At 38.3% G+C, this 19424-nt stretch overlaps 1 protein-coding gene, 1 long non-coding RNA gene and 1 pseudogene across 2 annotated transcripts; 2 read left to right on the top strand and 1 right to left on the bottom strand.

Moving 5' to 3' along the window:
- LOC109362030 lies at positions 1193-2943 on the top strand. The gene is made up of 2 exons (XM_019607605.1): positions 1193-1418; positions 2044-2943. The coding sequence occupies exons 1-2, from the start codon at positions 1392-1394 to the stop codon at positions 2941-2943; spliced, it is 927 nt and encodes a 308-aa protein (XP_019463150.1). The 5' UTR covers positions 1193-1391.
- Positions 14443-18571, bottom strand: LOC109362828 (annotated as a pseudogene).
- LOC109362830 lies at positions 15331-15797 on the top strand. Its single transcript, XR_002109451.1, has 2 exons — positions 15331-15422; positions 15455-15797. It is a non-coding gene; the product is annotated as an uncharacterized LOC109362830 (long non-coding RNA).

Here is a 19424-nt window from a genome sequence, read left to right as displayed (position 1 = left end):
AGCCTGTTTTACTGAATTAGTATTTACAACTTAACCCATATGTCAATATATATTTATTATTATTTATTTGTTCCATTTTAATTGCTACTTTAGGAAGTAAAAGTTAATGAGTTATTATTTTCTTATTTAATTTCCTCTTTTATCCTATATTATCATGTAATATTTACTACATCTAGTCCTTTTTAAATGTTATATTAGAAAAATAAACTTCCTCCTCTTCAAGTGTCTTTACAAAACAAAAAAAAAAATTATAGGTATGATTACTACTTTATCCTTACTTTGTTAATGTTAAGTAATTACTATGTTATTTCTAATAAAGGGTTTTATTATGAAAATAAATTTGTCACTTTTTATCTATAGAATATCAAGACAACTTATGTTTTTACAACTCCACTCCTACTGAATTAATAAAGATATCTGAAAACCAATTATTATAATTGTTATATAGAGGACAAGTTACTAAACTATTACATAAATTTGAGGTTTAATGATATAATACCTTTGCATTGTCATTATAAAAATTCATACACAATCAATATATCATCTAATATTTATTTGGATTACTTGTATTCAAGAGTTAATGATGAATGACAACACACAATATAATAATGTAAGTATAGGTGAATAAGATGTACATCATATCTCAAGGTAGAATAAAATCATATGGGTATTGACTTTGTGGCGTTTCCATGAGTTGAGAAGACTTGGTGACTGTGATGATGAAAAATGTTTAGGGTTGTTGAGGGAAAATGTGCTAGTGAGGATGGAAAAGTGATTTTGTTTTGGACGAAACAAGTAGAATAATCCTTCATATATTTAAAGATATCCAATATATAACACTAATGTGAGGTCTTTACAAGCATTTCACCATTGCCCACTTCATATAGCAATTATCCATAAACAAATTAATGTCTATATCTTGATGTAGGGTGCAAATTGATATGCATATATAATATTTTATCCAAAATCTTATAGAACATAACACATACACTACATGCTTATGATATTAGGCCTTATCTTATTTTATCGGTCCTTGTCTTATCATGCATCTTAAATGGGTCCTAAATGCTAATTTTTATCTTATAAACAAGAAGTTAATTATTTTTACATGTTGTGATGAAGAGATACTTTAGTCCAACATAAAAACATAACGTATAAATTATACTTAGTGAACCCCTTGAGAAAATCACGCTCCATTCCTCGCTTCCATAAAGTCAGAAAAGGACTTTGAATCCACAAACAACTTCTTCGATCTATATTATTTCATTTTATTTTTATGTTCTAGATCTCAAAGAACCTAAAGATACGTAAATTTTCTGAAGGGCAAGTTAATTATCTGCAGATTTATGAACTAATAGCACCTTCTACATCAATATCTTATTATCTCCAATATGCCACCCACCATTTTCTTCTCCCAAGTACGTTCGGAATTTTGCTTGATCTCATTTTTTGTTATGCATATGTTCTTTTTAATGTAGCATATATGATTTTATCAGGACATACTGTTTAATTAATTGCAGTAGTTTTGCTATTATTGTTAGATGAAATGGTTTCTATGTATGATGATACATCGCTCTCTCCGAACTAGGATCTGTTGTCTCAAACTATGTCACAAATCATATGTTGCACACGTAAAAACATGTATGTCAATTTAAAAAATTATACTTCATTATTTTTTCTGCTTTTGCTTCATTGTCATTTGTTTGTGACATAGTTTAAGATAATAAATCTTTTTTAAGTCTCAGATTTCTCAAACATTCATCAAATGAGCATGCACGTTTTTCTTTCATGATTTATTTAATTTTTCAAAGCTAAATGATGAATTGATAATTATTATAGAATGCAAGAGTAACAATCAAGCATATGACATTGGCTATATGAATCAAAGGACCTTATTAGGATCTATTTGAACATGTTATAAATTGGTAGACATTAAACTCTTATGATTATTGATTAATAAATGAGTTGGAACTTAAACTATATAGAATACAATGATATTTTTTTGTCTCTTTTTGATGTGTTTTTTTCTTTTTGATTTCTCAGAAGCCAAGGGCAACATCAAGAATGAGTTCAAGGTATCGTCCATTACACGCATGTGGAGTCTCAATCTTAACAATTGTTGACACTATCTTTGCAAAAACCCAAAATATCAATGAACCATTTGGTTCAACTTTGAGAAGGGTAACAAACTTAGCCAAATTTGTCACACCCTTCATTTTGGCCATTCAATACCAATGGCTAGCCATTCTCTCCTTCATAGATGATCACATTCTAGAAGCTGAAAAACTGACCGAGAAATTGTTTCCACCCTCAACATATTTGTTTGACAAAGTTGATGAACTTGTGCTAATAATAATGTGCCTACCACAAAAAATTGATGGTGCATTAAACACATTATTCCCTATGATGATACACCATGTCCCATTATTAGAATGGTCACTTACATATATTATCTCATGGTTGAATGGTTTAGTTTCTATATTGAACCATTGGGGAGAAGAGAAATCAAGTATAAAAGAGAAGACAATAAGTGTTTATAGGAGTTGTGATGGTCATATAGAAGATTCATCAAATGGTAGTATAGAAAGTTTTCCTTCTATGTTAGAGGCTTGTGAAGTTGAAAATGCCAAAGGGGTAAAAGACATGGTAGAGTCATGTCCCAAAAAGGGGTCATATAAGGAAGTGTTATTGGATAGAGGGAAAGAAGAGAACCCACATGAGAAACAAATTGGTGGAGAAGGGTCATTATCATATAAGGAAGTGTTATTGAAGATAGGGAAAGAAGAAAATCAAAATGATTGTGAAGGGGGAGAGAATAATGATGGAAATAATGAAGAGAATGAAAGTGCTATGAAATTCAATGTTGAAAGGAGTGAATGCTTCAAGGATGATCCACTTCTTGAATTGTTTGAATCTGCATGGCTCATGAAACCACGTTACTAGAAACCTTAGAAACCTATGAAGCACGGATTCGTCAAATACCCTCACGTGTCGGTGTCTGACACGTATCCGACACGGATACGCTCAGATTTGTGAAAGATACATATCCATAGAGTATCCAAAAAATAAAAATAAAAAAATAAATATTAAGACACATATTCGATTCGTTTTCAATAAAATATAGGATATATGTATTCGTTTTCAGTAAAGTATATGATATATAGATTCGTTTCTAATAAAACAAGATAAAATAGATTCGTTTCCAATAAAATAGGATAAGATAGATTCGTTTCCAATAAAACATGATTATATAGATTCGTTTTCATTAAAATAGGATAAAATATATTTGTTATGGAGGACAATGATTTTAGGATAGATTCATTTTCATTAAAATAGAATAAGATAGATTTGTTATGGATGACATTGATTTTAAATTTCCATATTTTTTACTTTGGATATTTTGATTTACACTTATAATTTTATCATATTTTATGTGTTTTTATTATTTTATACGCGTATCCCTGAACGTATCGTATCCTATATTTTGGAAAAAATACATGTCGACGTATCGGATACGTATCGTACCCGACACACATATTAGTATCCGTGCTTCATAGCTAGAAACTATACCAAGGGAGTGCATTTTTTTTTTCATTTTTCAATTTGTTGTTGAATTGCTATATGAAATTTAGAAGGAACTTGTTTTTGGTTATGTTAGTAGATAACATAGAACGCATCACTCACATCTAGATGTGCTATATTTGTTTTCGGAGTTTTATTATTTGTACAACATTACAACAAATAAATTATCCTTTTTCTCATCCATTTTTTTTAATTTATACACATTAAAAAATCACAAAATAACCAATAAAATGTTGGTATAGTAGTATAATGTCATATTGGATCTTAGGATAGACTAAAAAGTCAAGAATTTAATTTCTGAAAGTGATACATGTTGGGAGGGAAAATCACTTATTTCGAAAAAAAATAGTTTTTACCCATAGGATGAGAAATACCTTAATTATACCAACAAAAAAATCCCAAAATATAAAAAGTAACATTTTATTTTCTTTGAGGTACATAAAACATTTTCCTTATTCTATCTTGATACTCAAGACAATGTGCCTGTATGCACCATGCACCCACTATCCTAGGCAAATATATATTCAGATTCAGAAATTTGTAGTTTAAATAAATAGATTCTGGAGAATATACATAAAAGCCCTTCTTAAGAATTAAGGAGCTATGGATAGTGATAAGATTACAAAGTAATTTTTTATCTATGAGTATGATTAGAAAGTATCAATAAATATGATTTTAAGGCAATGACAAAGTCAACACTCAATCCTTCAGAAAATCTGTGAAATTTGGTTGCTATATGGATCATGAGTGTGACTACTTATTTAAAGTCAACCATCAAAATCTCATTATCATGATGTTCCGGAATTTTAAGATGGTAGAGTGCTTCTCAAATTTCGTGTAGCTTTTATGCATATAATTGATTTACACATTACTTTCTGAATCACCAACAGTAAAAACGTGACGTGGTGATGTTTAACCAAATTGTAATCACGTTTTATCTCCAAAACACACTTCAAATTCAAATATTTTGCATTTTATTGCCCATAACCTTGTATCCAAGATGTCCAATAACCAAAACAATGTAGGAGTAATAATATCAATTTCTTTCATATTTTTAATAGTTTTTATCAATCTTCTTCACCTTAATATGAGATATCATCTCAAAGTTTATATGGTCTTTTTAAGGCATTTTATATTTTCTACGTGACATTTATTTAATTTTTTAATTTCATATCTATGTAGTATTAGTTATGAATAATGTTCCAATTCTTAAAAAACTCTAAAACTATTTGATTATTTTCTTTTTTTCATTTGTGTTACTAAACACTTGACTAACTTTATTTTTTATTGTTGTCATTAAAAGTGTCAATTAATGAGCAATATTATATAATGGTTGTCACATCTCTACTCTAAATATCCTATGCAACATTCCACATATCCCTATTACTAGCCCTAGATGAGTCTACTCGTAATAGATGTCATAAATGCTCCTGACCCAGCATTAATGTCTCTGACATGCTATTTAATGCACCTTTGATACATCATTTAATGCGTCATTGACTCACCATCAGTGTCAGATAACAAACCAAATGTCATGCCGCCTGCACATTCTACCTGCCCCGACAATTTGATAAGAGCGAATCCACAGGACAAGCAAGGACGATTATAGTACATCCCTTGTACTGTTAGATGCTGGTCAATGATCAGATGTCATCTCAGCACTTCCTGGACCTTATAAATAGATGAGATCACACATGAAGTATAATTAATTCCTCATTCCCTCATTTATTGTTACACTTATTGCTATAACTTCTCTCTTATTTACTTTCTTTATCTCTTTAGAATACTCAACTGACTTGATCGTCGGAGAACCTTTTCAGGTATCTCCCCCAGCGGGTCGAGACGACATTCTGACCAGATCCCATGATCCTTCACCTTCTATCGAACACTCACCACCTACCACTCTACATCAGTTACCGACCATTCCCTACTAATACAAAACAACATTAGCGCCGTCTATGGCTTACCTACAACATGGTAACCACCCATAATCAAGCTCAACCACCCAGCCAAGCAGAACCGCTTAACACAAACATTCCCCCGAATCATGACACCCCTTCCATTGACCCCCAACACTTGTGCAACCATCTCAACAAGCTAGCCAAAGTCATCCACCCAATCCCGCCCAAGAAGCACCCACAACCCAACAGCTCCTCCAAATGATCCAAACTCAAGGCCAAATTATCCAACAGCAGACCCAACTACTAGCTGAGCTTCGTCAGCATAGACCCGAACCCAGTAATGGACCCTCGAGGCGAGTTGCCAATGAGAACTCCGCTGAATCCGCCGAGGCTTCCAGACTAGTAGCCCCTCAACACGAAAACCACTTAGATAACCCATCCCTCCAACCATATCTCCTTACGAGCAAGACACCCTTTTACTGAAACCATCATGTCTTCACCACTCCCTAAACACCTTACCCGCCCCAATAACATCGACCAATATGGAACAAGGGAACCGCACGATCACTTAGACGCCTTTGAAGCTTCAATGTTGTTCCATGGGGCGACTGACCCTATCATGTGTCATACATTTCCCCTCACTCTGAAATGCGCTGCCTTATAGTGGTTTACATGGCTAGTACCTAACAACATTGATCAATGGGCCACTCTTGCCAACGAATTCAACATTCGATTCACAACAAGCAAAGAACAACCTCGCTCTTCCTACACCCTATCCGGTGTATGACATGAATCGCATGAACCCCTTTGGGCTTATCTATACAAGTTCAATTCAGAGGCTATGAAGGTACACACCCTAAGCGCGGAAGTGGCGGTGCATATCTTGGTAACAGGGTTGTAGGATGGCCTCTTTAGACAAGAGTTGGCTAAGAATTCAAATCTCACAATGGAAGAACTCAGGTCCAAAGCCTAGCAATTCATTAACCTAGAGGAAACTCATCGTAACCACCCACCAGCCTAACATAGAGAATATCAACCCCCTCATGGGAAGCCAAACGACCAAAAACACACGAACACCCTCAGGATGATCCACCCCGACAACCCAAAAAACCCAAATACACCTCCTACACTCCCTTAATGCTAGTCGCACTAGAATCTTGCAAGAAGTTATGGCCACTCATTTGGTCCAACTACCCAAACCCAACCCGGGCAGAAAGCTAGGGACCCAGGACCGCTCCAAATATTGTGATTTCCACACCTTCTTTGGACACATAACAAAATAATGTACCCAACTGAGGGACATTATTGAAGACCTGATTCAAGTTGGACACCTCCGATACTTTATTGTTGGGTACACCAAGGGCGGTCACCACCTCCGCGTCGATCTAGTCCTCCTCGGAGATGTTCCCCTCCAAAAGCCCAACAGGAACGTCCTCCGAATAGAGACCGGGGAGATCTCTACCGTCCCGACAATAGGCGACACAGGAGTCCGGTGGACATCAACACAATATCCGGTGGATTCGTCGCTAGGGGTACATCCAGGGCAACCCAAAAAAGGTATGTCTGGGAAGTCATGCAATCAACTGTCCGGAACCCCCACCAATATCAGGGTCATCAAATAGTCCCACTGATCTCTTTCGACGACCGTTATTATGAAGACGTCGTCCGCGGTTATGACGACCCCCTCGTCATCACCGCCAAAATGAACAATAAAAAGGTTATACGCTTATTTGTCGACCAAGGCAGTTCGGCAGATATCATGTTCCAAGATTTATTCACAAAGATGGAACTCAAAGATAAGGATCTCTTACCTTATGATGGGCAGCTTGTCGGTTTTACTAGGCAATGGGTCAGCCCATGAGGTTACGTTGAAATATGGCTTACTTTTAGAGAACAACCATTAACCCGGACAATCCAAGCTAAATTTCTGGTTATTGATTGTGTCTCGACCTACAATGTCATCCTCGAGCAACCAACCTTGAACCATCTGGAAGCAATAGTCTCCACTCCACATCTTTGCATGAAAGTTCTCTCATCCGACCTCCAAGTATGTACAGTTAAGGGAGACCAATAGAGTGCAATGAGTTGTTATCAGATGAGCTTACGTCTGTGCCACATGCCAACCTAGTCACCGCCCCCATAGAAAAGACAACGTGGTGAGCACCTGGTAGAATTATATGCTAGAACGGAAGAGGGAGAACTACACCCTCAGGCAGAAGGAGAGAAAACCTTCTTTCAGCTCCATCCCTCAAAACAACACCTAGTGTATATTGGCAGCATTGTCAACGAAACTCAAAAATCCAAGTTGGTCGAATGCTTGAAAGCCAACAATGATCTTGTTGCCTGGTCTGCCGCAGACATGCTAGAAATTAACCCATTGGTCACCTGTCACCGACTCACAACAAATCCAGGGGCAAAACTAGTGGCCCAGAAGAAAAGAAAGATGGGTGTCGAAAGGACAACTGAGGTTACTCGGAAAATTTCTCAATTACTCGAAGTAGGGTTCATCCGAGAGATTGCATACACCACCTGGCTGTCAAACGTTGTGCTAGTCAAGAAACCATCTGAGAAATGGTGTATGTGTGTGGATTATACAAATTAAACAAAGTGTGCCCAAAAGATCCATACACACTTCTGAACATTGACCATCTTATAGACAACTCTTTCGGGTACCCATTCTTATCATTTATGGACGCTTATTCCATGTATAATCAGATATCCATGTACCCTCCAGATCAAGACAAAATCATCTTCATTACACCCAAAGCGGCCTACTGCTACACGATCATGCCCTTCGGCCTGAAAAACACAGGGGCTACATACTAGATAATGATGAACACTGTTTTTGGGGACCTGGTGTGAAAGAACATGGAGGTCTACATGGATGATATGATCGCCAAGAGTTTACCAACATAGGATCATGTGACCATCTTGAAGGCTATCTTTGCCCGGTTACGCAAGTTCAATGTACGCCTCAATCACGACAAACGTACATTCGAGGTTGAAGTCGGCAAGTTTTTTGGGTTTTTTCTAACCAGTCGGGTATCGAGACCAAACTAGCAAAATGTCAAGCAATTATAGACATGTGCAACTCGAAGTCAATTAAAGAGGTCCAACAACTTAATGGGCGATTCGCGACATTGGCCAGGTTTCTCACTGCATCCGCTAAATACTCCTTCACACTCTTCCAACTCCTCAAAAAGAGCAACAAGTTTATTTGGTCAAATGCCTGTGAAGAAGCTTTCCAGACTTTCAAACAATATTTGGCTACCCCGCTCATGCTTTCTATGTCTTCACCTGCTGAGACATTGTATGTCTACTTGGCAGTAACAGACAAAGTCGTGGCAACCGCTCTAATAAGAGAAAGTGAAGACGATCAACACCTAATATACTTCACCAGTAAGACCCTGCAAGGCCTAGAGCTCAGGTATCAGAAATTGGAAAAGGTCGCCTACGCCCACTTGATGGCAACGAGACGGCTACAATAGTATTTCCAATCTTACCCCGTAGTGGTCAGAACTAATCAACCAATCCGTCAGATTCTACATAAGTCGGAACTCGTCGACAGATGATCTCTTGAACTCGCACAGTTCGACATACAGTATGAGCTCAGAACGACTATCAAGAGCCAAGTCCTATCCAACTTTGTTGTTGAGCTGACTATGCAACCCAATAGTTTTGAGCAGATTAGGACTATCTATGTCGATGGATCGGCCAATCCCCAGGGCAGTGGAGCAGGATTCTTGGTAGGTAATGGCCGAGGGGTGACCATTGAACACTCACTCATTTTCACATTTCCCACTTCAAACAACCAGGTCGAGTATGAAGTATGTATTGCTGGTCTACAGTTGGCTAGAGAAATCAGAGCAGAAAAGATCTTCATATGCAGTGATTCCCAACTTGTCGTCTCTCAGATTACGGGTGTCTATCACACAAAAGACAGGTTACTCAGAAAATACCTAGCAAAGGTTAAGAAACTAATGGTCCAGTTCGAAACGGCCTCCATCCAACATATCCCAAGGGAGCATAATATTCAGGCAGGCATTTTATCCAAATTAGAAAGCACAAAGAGCACGGGTAACAACAAATTGGTGGTCCAAGGGACATTTTTGCAACCTAGTGTCATGACCGTTGAACAAACACAAATCTCGGACAACTGGACCAGTCCAATCATCAGATACTTAACCAATGGCGACTTACCGCGGATCAGAAGAATAGACAAAGATTCCTCAGGTACAATTCGTGGTTCACCATAGTCCAAGGTTGTTTGTATCTTTGGGGCTTTTCTATTCTCATGCTTAAATGTCTCGACCTCGATAGGGCTTGGTATGTTCTCCAAGAAATCCACGAAGGGAGTTGTGGTCATCATCTCGGTGCAACATCACTAACCAATAAGGTACTTCGGGCCGAATATTACTAGCCGACCATGAAAAAAGATGCCTCCGAGTTCACAAAGAAATGCACACCCTGCTAGTTGTTTGCTGACTTTCACAAGGCCCCGCCTGAAAAGCTAACAACAACAATGACCCCATGGCCATTTTGCATATGAGGTATGGACTTTCTGGGACCATTTCCACCGGCAACCGGACAACTTAAATTCCTCATAGTGGCGGTTGACCACTTCACTAAATGGATCGAAGCTGAGCCTTTATCCAACATCACGGTGGCTAACATCCAGAAATTTACTTGGATGAATAATATAACACGGTTCGGGATACCTGCTACAATTGTCACTGACAATGGCACTCGATTTTCCGACTGCAAGTTCAGGGAACTATTGTCGGGCCTTCACATCAAGCAAAATTTCACTTCAGTTGAGCACCCTCAGACAATTGGCCAGGCAGAAGCGGCTAACAAAATCCTTCTGCGAGAGATAAAAAGAAGACTACAAGAAGTCAAGGGAGCATGGTCGGAACAGTTGTATAATGTCCTATGGGTATACCGCACAACCCCTCACTCCACCACCTGGGAATCACCTTTTAACCTCACTTACGGGTCTGAGAGTTGAGGATTATTCGGCATTGTCATTCAAGTTCAATAATGGCTAGTCGATCACTCGTTACTTAATGATTGCTCCATCTTGCTCATTTAAAGAAACCGGGCATCTACTACTTGAGGATTATTCGACATTCTCATTCAAGTTTAATAATGGTTAACCGAGCATCCATTACTTAAAGATTATCCAACATTCTCATTCAAGTTCAATAACGATTAACCGGGCACCCACTATTTTGGGACTTTTCAGTATTCTCATTCAGTTTAATAATGGAGATCCGATCAATTATTACTTCGACAATAGTTAGAGTCAATACCAGATGTTACCGATTACCCAAATGATTAATTATATAATTGATTGATTAGTCAGTTCAACTATTTCGATCAATAAAATAAAAACAATGGATGAACATATCAAGAACCTTCATTCATTAAAAAAGGGAGAGAATACAAAGTACAAGAACAAAACAAAACAAAAACTAAAGGTGATCTCCCCTGCCGCCTTTGGCCAGGATTGGGAGAGTAACATGACCTTCATCTCCGTCCACGACAAGCTCACCCTCGGGGGTAACCTGAGCATCTATCTAAGTCCAAGACTAGTCAGCCTCAGAGTAAACTAAGCCGACCTAGGTAAAAGCATTGTCCCAGTCGGCGTTAGCCGCCCCATCGACGTCATCCTCTAGCTTCAGTAGGTCGCCTTGAGGTCCTCCAGCTCCTTCTACACCCGGATATTCCCAACCTTCAAGGCCTTCACCTTGTCCCAGAGTTGAAGCCTCTCATCTTCGCTCCTCTTAAGGCGATCATCAAGAGAATTCGCCTTCTGTTGAGTGGTGCAAACATCTATCTTGGCAAGCATCTAAGTCTCCCGAGCATCCTTCAGTTGAAGGGACACTGTAGAAAGTTGCTCAGCGGCCGAGAGGTTCTGGGCCTCCAAGTTCTTCACATCTTCGACATGCTTCTCCTTCAGTTCATGTAGCTCACCCGAGTGAAGCTCTTGCAGGTTGGCCAGAGTATTTTCCCCATCCTGGGTGGCGAGCACACCCTCACCTTCAAGATATTTGGCGACAGTAGTCCCCCCCGAACCACTAGCCTAACCAGCTTCCCTCCAAGGAGTGGATGGGGGACCCTCAACCCGAGTAGGTAAACTCGGCCTGGGATGCTTGCTGCTTTCCACATCCCTCCTCCTAGCAGTCGCCCGCTTCAAAAGCCTGCTCCGATCAGCCTGATCCCCCATGATCGCTGCTGAAAGAAACAAACGATAAAGGTCAGATAAATGGCAGGAACCAAAGGAAAGATATAGATAATCAGATGCATACTAACTGCTTCTTCAAAAATTTTGTCGCCTTGCACTAACTTGTAACATAGGATAGATCGCCACTCCTCAACCCAAGCTTGCATCTCATCTGTAGTCCTCCTCTCTTGATCATCCAGCTGATTATACGAGAAAGCAAAGGAGTTGGCATGCCTTGGATGCATCCCCCCGTTCCAAGAAAAGGGAAAATGGGGACGTTGACAGGGCCATACGCTCAAGTATGGCGTGTCCCCCGGGCCTCGACACGAAAGAAACCACCCTTCCAATTCTTCACAGAACTCTCAAAAGGGAGAAATAGAGCTTGTCCATTCCATGATTGAAGAGATGTCCATCCACGACGTCAAGCCCGAGCCTTGTCTTTGTTGCAACTGTGAGTCACCCGGAACATCCAAAAAAATAAGCGGAGCGTGCAAAGCCGTTCCATGACCTCATAAAAGAGCTTAAACGCCCGAATAAAACCCCAAGAGTTGGGATGCAATTGAGAGGGGGCTACCTGGAGATGCTGCAACACCTCCATATACCACACTTCGAATGGGATTTTCACCCCTATCTATCGGCACACTTGCTCGAACATGTAAAAGCTCCATTTATTCTTAGTCTCGAATAGAATGTCCCGGCAAACTCGCTCCTGGGAAATAGAAGGATACCACTGGATGTCGTTAGCCAGTTGCGTCAGCACGTCCACTGTCGGGCATACATCTGATGGGAAATAGGATGGGGTTCCCCTAACCTCTTGATCAACCCACCAATAGCGACAGTCGCTACACGCCATGTCCTCCGGGATAACGAATTGATCGGCCCGGTCAGCAAAATTCCGCCTCATGGTAGACTTGTCATCAGAAGAAGTGTCAGAACCCGAGCTGGACATACTATCCAAGACCGAACGCCACTTCTCTGAGAAACCCGCCCGGTCGATCAAGGTGGCCCCATGTCTGGCCTCTTTCTTCCTCAAATCATGTAACAAGGTCATCAGGGATAATTGGTCAGGTCGCCTACATGAGGAATGACTATTGCCTAGGGCGGCAACATACTGGGCTAGTTGGAGACAACGACGAGTTATATTAGTAAAAATGGGTGGAGGTCCAGACAGGATCTCCACCTCATCAGGGCTTGAATCCTCGCCTAACATTGTCATGACTGGGTAAAATATTAAAAAGAAAGGGGGAAAAAGAAGTTACCGAGTTGGCGGAAATAGAAGATTCTAAAGAAAGATCGAAGATCAGATTCAAGCGATGTGTGTGCTCGGCATGAGACTATTTCTCAGAAAATGCAAAGTGAAGAAGAATGAAGGAAAGAACCCCTATTTATAGGGGGAGATCCAAGCCCATACCTCCCTAAGGGCCCAACCCAAAATGCACATCCACCCATTCAAAATCACTCGAGGACAATCTAACGGTGACACAGAAATCCAGACGACCGAACTGAAACGAATAGGCGTCGATCTATCATGCCAGGCTCAAACGAAACACCAAGCATCCCCCTTGTGTCTGAAGAAAACCCTTAGTCATGATGACCTATCCCTATACCTACCTAATAGACCTACCCCGATTCCGTTGGGCCAAGTATAAATAGTCCAAGTCTACCAGCCTGGTCATCCCTGACTAACCTAATAAACTGGGGGCAACTGTTCCAGACCGGTCATACTTGGGTTGTCATCCCTCTACTCTGAATATCCTATGCAGTATTCCACATATCCCCATTACCCGCCCTAGATAGGCCCACTCGTGGCAGATGCCATAAATGCTCCTGACGCAACATTAATGTCTCTGGTATGCTATTTAATGCACATTTGATATACCATTTAATGCACTATTGACTCGCCATCAGTGTCAGATAACAAACTGCTTGTCATGCCGCTTGCACATTCTACTTGCCCTCGATAATTCGACAAGAGCAGATCCGTAGGACAAGCAATGACGATCAGAGTGCATCCCTTGTACTCGTTAGATGTTGGCCAATGACCAAATGTTATCTTAGCACTTCTTAGACCGTATAAATAGAAGAGATCACACAATGAGTATAATTAATTCATCATTCCCTCATTTATTGCTACACTTATTGCTCCAACTTCTCTCTTATTTACTCCATTTATTTCTCTAGAATACTCAACTGACTTGATTGTCGGAGAACCTTTTGAGGTACCTCCCCCTCATTCTTCACGTTCTACCGGACACTCACCACCTACCACTCTACATCAGTTACCGACCATTCCCTCCTAATACAAAAGAATAAATCTTATAACATCCTTATAAAAATTAAGAAAAGTAATTACTTTTTGTATAGAATTTAGCTCAATGTATCTTATAACATTCATTTACACTTCATTTCCCTCCAAAACCAAACTCATAAATAGACCAAAACTCATAAATAGACCAAGTTTTCAACCTCAATGGCTCTGCCCTATCAACTGGTTTTGCACTAACAGCCGAGTAGCACAGGCCTAAAACAATGCATGCTTGATAAAGTTGAGACTTGAAAGTAACACGTAAAACGACATGCACTGGCTTCTAACAAAACTTTATTGGAGATATTAGCTACCTTCCTTTCACAGTGGAACACATCTTTATATATATAATAATTCACATTTATCTTCAACTTCAAAAAAGTAAATCTAACACTTGAAATGACCAAAAGAAACAAAACAAAAATCTAATACTTGAGAGAGATTGATATTACAAAGGCATATGCATCTCTTCTTTGCTATGGAAACCCAAAAATTAAGGAGAGGTGGATAAAAGAAGGGCCAGAAAAGCTAAGACCTAAACAATGAGATTACAACAACTCTTTCAACTACTAACACTGGGAAAGGGAATAGCTTTTGGTTTTCTAGAAAAAACTAAAAGCTTTCCCTGAATTTTTTCTAGACCTGGACTTGCATAGTGGTTTCGTTTCAGCAGGCGGCGTAGACAAATCACTAGTTTCAGTAGGGCACTGGCGTGTTTCAACTGGTGAATGGTCTTGTTGTCGCTTCTCTCGGAACAACATCAAGAGTTTCTGAGCTCTTTCTCTGCCTTTGGAGGTCCCATTCACTGATATTGAAACCAATGCAGGTATAACCCCTTCTTGCAGGACCATCTCGCTACATTTCTCACTTCTGTTACACAAAATTAAGATACAAGACACAGCTTGCTCCTGTTCTAGGAGCTCACCAGTGTCCAATATAGAAGCCAACAAGCTTATGAGTCCGGGATTTGAAACCATTTCCTCTCTTCCGACTTGAGAAGTAGCTAAGTTTATCAAAATAGCTATACATTTTTCTGTCCACAAGCAATCACTCTGTCCTACAAGAAGAGATTGTAGGCCATTAATGATTCCGGATGAAAGGAGGTATGGAATATTGGAGGGCACCGTAGAAAGATTATAGAGAGCATGGAGATAATCCTGCTTGCATTGAACATCAGAGTCATCCTGAAGAAGCTGGGTAAGGAACTGAACAGCCTGACTCGTACCAATCATAGGCTTTGCATCTTCAAGGCAAGAGAGATTCAGATACAGGGCAGTTGCACAACCATAACAACTACTATTAGAAATCTTCTCCTCCAACACCGGTAATACTCCCGACGATAACATAATTTCCTTATTTCTGTTGAAAATTAAAATGAATGACATTTGGGTTAATGATGTTCACAAAGGTTAAATAAATTAAACATCAGTGTTCCAAAAGAGTTAATAAGATATTAGTAAAGTAGTAAACTTCAACCACATTTATTATTTGGAGCTGGAACATATTAACTGAACAAACAAAATAGTTCTCTTTCTATTTAAACATGTCAATAAAAAACCAGAGTCTAAATACTGAAGAAATTATGTATATCATTTGACATCATAGAAATGCATTTAATGCAGCCATTTATCATTGTCAACGACCACATGCACTACCTACATCTCTTTCCCCCCTCCGTGTACATGTTAGAAGGTGCGGACATTATTGCATAATAATAGCTGCTTCAATAAACTAGACAGAATGTGCAATTAATTTGCGATATGAAGTATAAAAGAATTTTCAAGAACAATAGTATTGTCTTTTCCCCAAATGCAGAAAACCAAGGAAAACAACTGATATATTCCAGTGATCTTGAAGAGCTAGATGATGACCGGATCATTGTGATAGATTATATTTAAAAAAATGTAAATAAGATAATGCAAGGTCTCGTTTCTCAAATACCACCAGAATTGTTTTGACTTTGTAGTCATATGAAAAGCTATTATACTTAATGATTTTAAATTAGAAAAAAGTAATATAGACCTGTTGTTGTTTACAGCCAGGTTGAAGAGAGCCATTGCTCCACTTTCCTGAGCCATAAAATTTCCTTCAAGCAAAGCTGGTTGCAAAAAAAGCAAAAGTGCTTCAACAAACCCATTAGCCCCCATAAAATTCCTGGTTTTCTTGCCATCTCTCAGCATCAGCCTTAATTGTTCTACCACTTTGCACTTCATCTTCCAATTGTTCCCCTCAGTCAAAACTTTCAGAAAACATAAATACTGGCCAGCATCTTCCTCTTCTGTAGATACACTTTCAGTTCCATTTTCCTCTGTTTCCTCTAAGATCCCATTCTCATCTAACGGAACTACTTTGACACCTTTGAATTTGCAAGAGCTGACTCTGTTTACAGACATTGAATTTTTAGATTCCGACTCTGATAATGCTAATCTCCAGTAATTAAGATCAAGGGATTCAGGAGGGCCTTCAGGAGTAGGAACTCCATTCTGTTCACACCAACTAGCAACAAGACCCTTAACACAATAATTAGGAATCAAACAAAGATGTGAAAGTTTCTGTTGGGTCTTTGGGCAGCTGTTGTGCCCATCACTGAACCATTTCTTGATGCAAACCCTTTCAAAAGTTTGCCCAGAACTAATGATAACAGGATCATGCATGAGTTGCAGAGATATTAGACACCTTAGCTCTTCAGGTGGAATGGGCATCTGGCCTGATGTCCTATTATTTGGCTTAAAATTAAAGGAACTCAGTTTTGAAAGCTGTCTGTCAAAGGCTTGATAATGGCCAACAGAAACACCATCTTTAATAGATCCCTGAACAGTTGGAGAACAAGGACCAGAACCTTGAGAGTCATTGTCATCTGAGACCTCACTACTAAATAACTTAGTATTTCCTCATAAGTTGTAAAAGATATGGCACGATTGATTCCTTCTGCTTGTCTTCCTCGGCCCGAGCCCTTTCTATGAGTTTCTTGAGGGCCCTTCTCTCAGTAAGAGCTGCTCTTGAAGATGTAATTCCAAGTCTAATGGTGGCCTGGTGAAAAGATTCAAGCTCATTACTGTTGTTACAGTCGTTGAACTTTCTCCCCTGCTGAAGCAGTGCAATTAAAGCATCACCAACTTGCTTCTCTGATGGGTCAAGTGCAAATATCACACTCACAAGTTCATCCAAAATCTCCTAAATCTGGACAAGTACTTGAGTCAAACTTTAGACGAAGTTAAACAATAACAATAAAACAAGAAAAGAGAAAGTTCCACATAATATAATGAACTTATTACACACAGATGAAAAGCGAACTATATATATAGTCATATCGTCAAAGTTTGCTACCTGAAATGCAATAGATTGCGGAACAATATCTTCCACATGTTTAAGACTATCTTCAAGATCACATCTAGCCTTCTCAAATTTTAGAAGAACAGAATCCCCAGTTATAGCCTGCATCATGAGTAACGTCATGCATAAGATATTTTGGAAAACTTATTTCAGGTCAAATAACTTAACCAGCCAATAATAGATACCTGTTCAAAATTGAGCTACAGTAAATTTAAAAACCTTATATACCGGCAGACATAATAAACAAATAAAAGTGTACAAGAAATAAATTATACCAAGTAAAGTTTACTACAATCCGAGCAGTGCTGAAGAACATTCTTGGCCTTCTCTAGGGCTATGTGCAATGAACATAATGCCCGGATTCTGGATATGCTACGAGGCCTAGCAGCTTCTAAATAAGGAAATACGGACAATACTTTGCAATATATTACTGATAGCGCCATGCACATTTCTCCATGTAACTGCGTAAGAGAATAAATAAATATCCGTTACATTATATTATAAGGGGTTTTATTTTATTAAAGGAGAAAAATACTTGCAACAAAACATAGATAATGGCTCAAAACCAGAGAAATAAAGAACACAAAACATTTCCTCTTTTTTTCTTTTTCATTTGGCCAGAGTTGCAAAACATTTGCTTAAATAGCTGCACTGCAGTAGAGATATCTATGTAAAAGAAATACTTAAGTGTGCCATAAAATGTAGACAAATTCAACAGTTCTTATTTGTTGGTTGATTGCATACAATAACATTGAAAGAACATGAGAAGAGGAAGAGGAAAAAAGTGACGGTCCATTACCTACCTAATTGAATGAACAAACGTACAGAAACTGATCTTATATAAAATTTAAACCTTGGTTATACCTTAGCATAAGGATTGTGTATATTGTGAAAGCATTAGAATTCCAAAGCAGCATGAGAAATCATTGAAGATATATAATCATACCTTGACATCACTTGCTGCAAACAGATTTTTTTCAACCTCGACGACATCCATCATTCACTGTGCCTTACTCAGTTACCATAAGATCTTTACTATTCAGCCAAAAGGACCCAAAAGAAGAAAGAAAGAAAGAAAGTTAGCAAAGAGAGAAAACAAAACATAAACAGTTTATAATCAACACAACATAAACCCAAACTGCTACAGCCAGCTGAAGTTATCACATCCAATTTTATTAAGCTCATAAAGTAAAAGCATATTAACCATAATTCAATGAGAAGACAAAAAAGTAGGAAATATTAACCAAAGTAGAAAACACCATGTTATATTCTAATGCATGAAAGTTCCATTTAGGCAATAAAAACAAACAAAATAACAGGTATCATGTAAGCAAATCAAGAAAAAAGGCAACTAGGAATTACATTTGTTATGAGTATAAAAAAATACAAAAAAAATTGAACTTTTTGCAGCATTTTTTCTCTCCAACAGAAAACAATGATTCATAAGAAATAGCAATTTATTGAAACAGCTTCATCCTTCATATTCCAACAAAAAACAAGACACTTTTAAAAACAATTTTTCCTAATTAAGATCTTCAGTCACAAAAATTCAAAACCAGAGAAGAAAGAAAACCTGATTTAGAAACTGACAGACACAGAGATTCACGAGAAAAGCATGGGAAAAGAAGGAATGGGGTATGGAAGCAAAACGACGTAGCAAGTAACCGTAAATGTGTAAATCAAAGGCAATAAAGTTTCATAATAAAGGGAGAAAAAAACGACACAGTTTCAGAATCACGGAAGTAGGATTCAAAAGATCTAAAACGACAGCGTTGTGTGACTTATGAAGTCCGAATCAGAAAGCGAGATTGCCGGAGCACTGAGTTATGAGAGTGAGTGAAGATTAGTGAGTGGTGAAGTTATAAGAAAATTATTATGAATCACACTTATTAACTTTTTAAAATATCACACTTATTTCAAACTTTATTTCTAATATAATTATATAAATTGGGAGTTTTCATGTAAGTATTGAAGATGAAAGAGTAATTTATATAATTTGATTAAGACTCATATAATATTAATATAATTTACTCTAAAATTAAAACTAGTATTTTTGGATGTTAAGTAGTAAATTTAT

This window comes from Lupinus angustifolius, chromosome LG12, assembly GCF_001865875.1.
Source record: "Lupinus angustifolius cultivar Tanjil chromosome LG12, LupAngTanjil_v1.0, whole genome shotgun sequence".
Taxonomy (NCBI): domain Eukaryota; kingdom Viridiplantae; phylum Streptophyta; class Magnoliopsida; order Fabales; family Fabaceae; genus Lupinus; species Lupinus angustifolius.
The sequence above is the reverse complement of the archived record's forward strand: the minus strand, read 5'-3'. Positions and strand labels throughout refer to the sequence as shown.

Excerpts from the sequence above, each read along its gene's own strand:
- LOC109362030 (XM_019607605.1), top strand. The coding sequence starts at position 1,392 with ATGCCACCCACCATTTTCTTCTCCCAA. Across the intron at positions 1,419-2,043 it reads CCACCATTTTCTTCTCCCAA|AAGCCAAGGGCAACATCAAG; the intron begins GTACGTTCGGAA and ends TTGATTTCTCAG.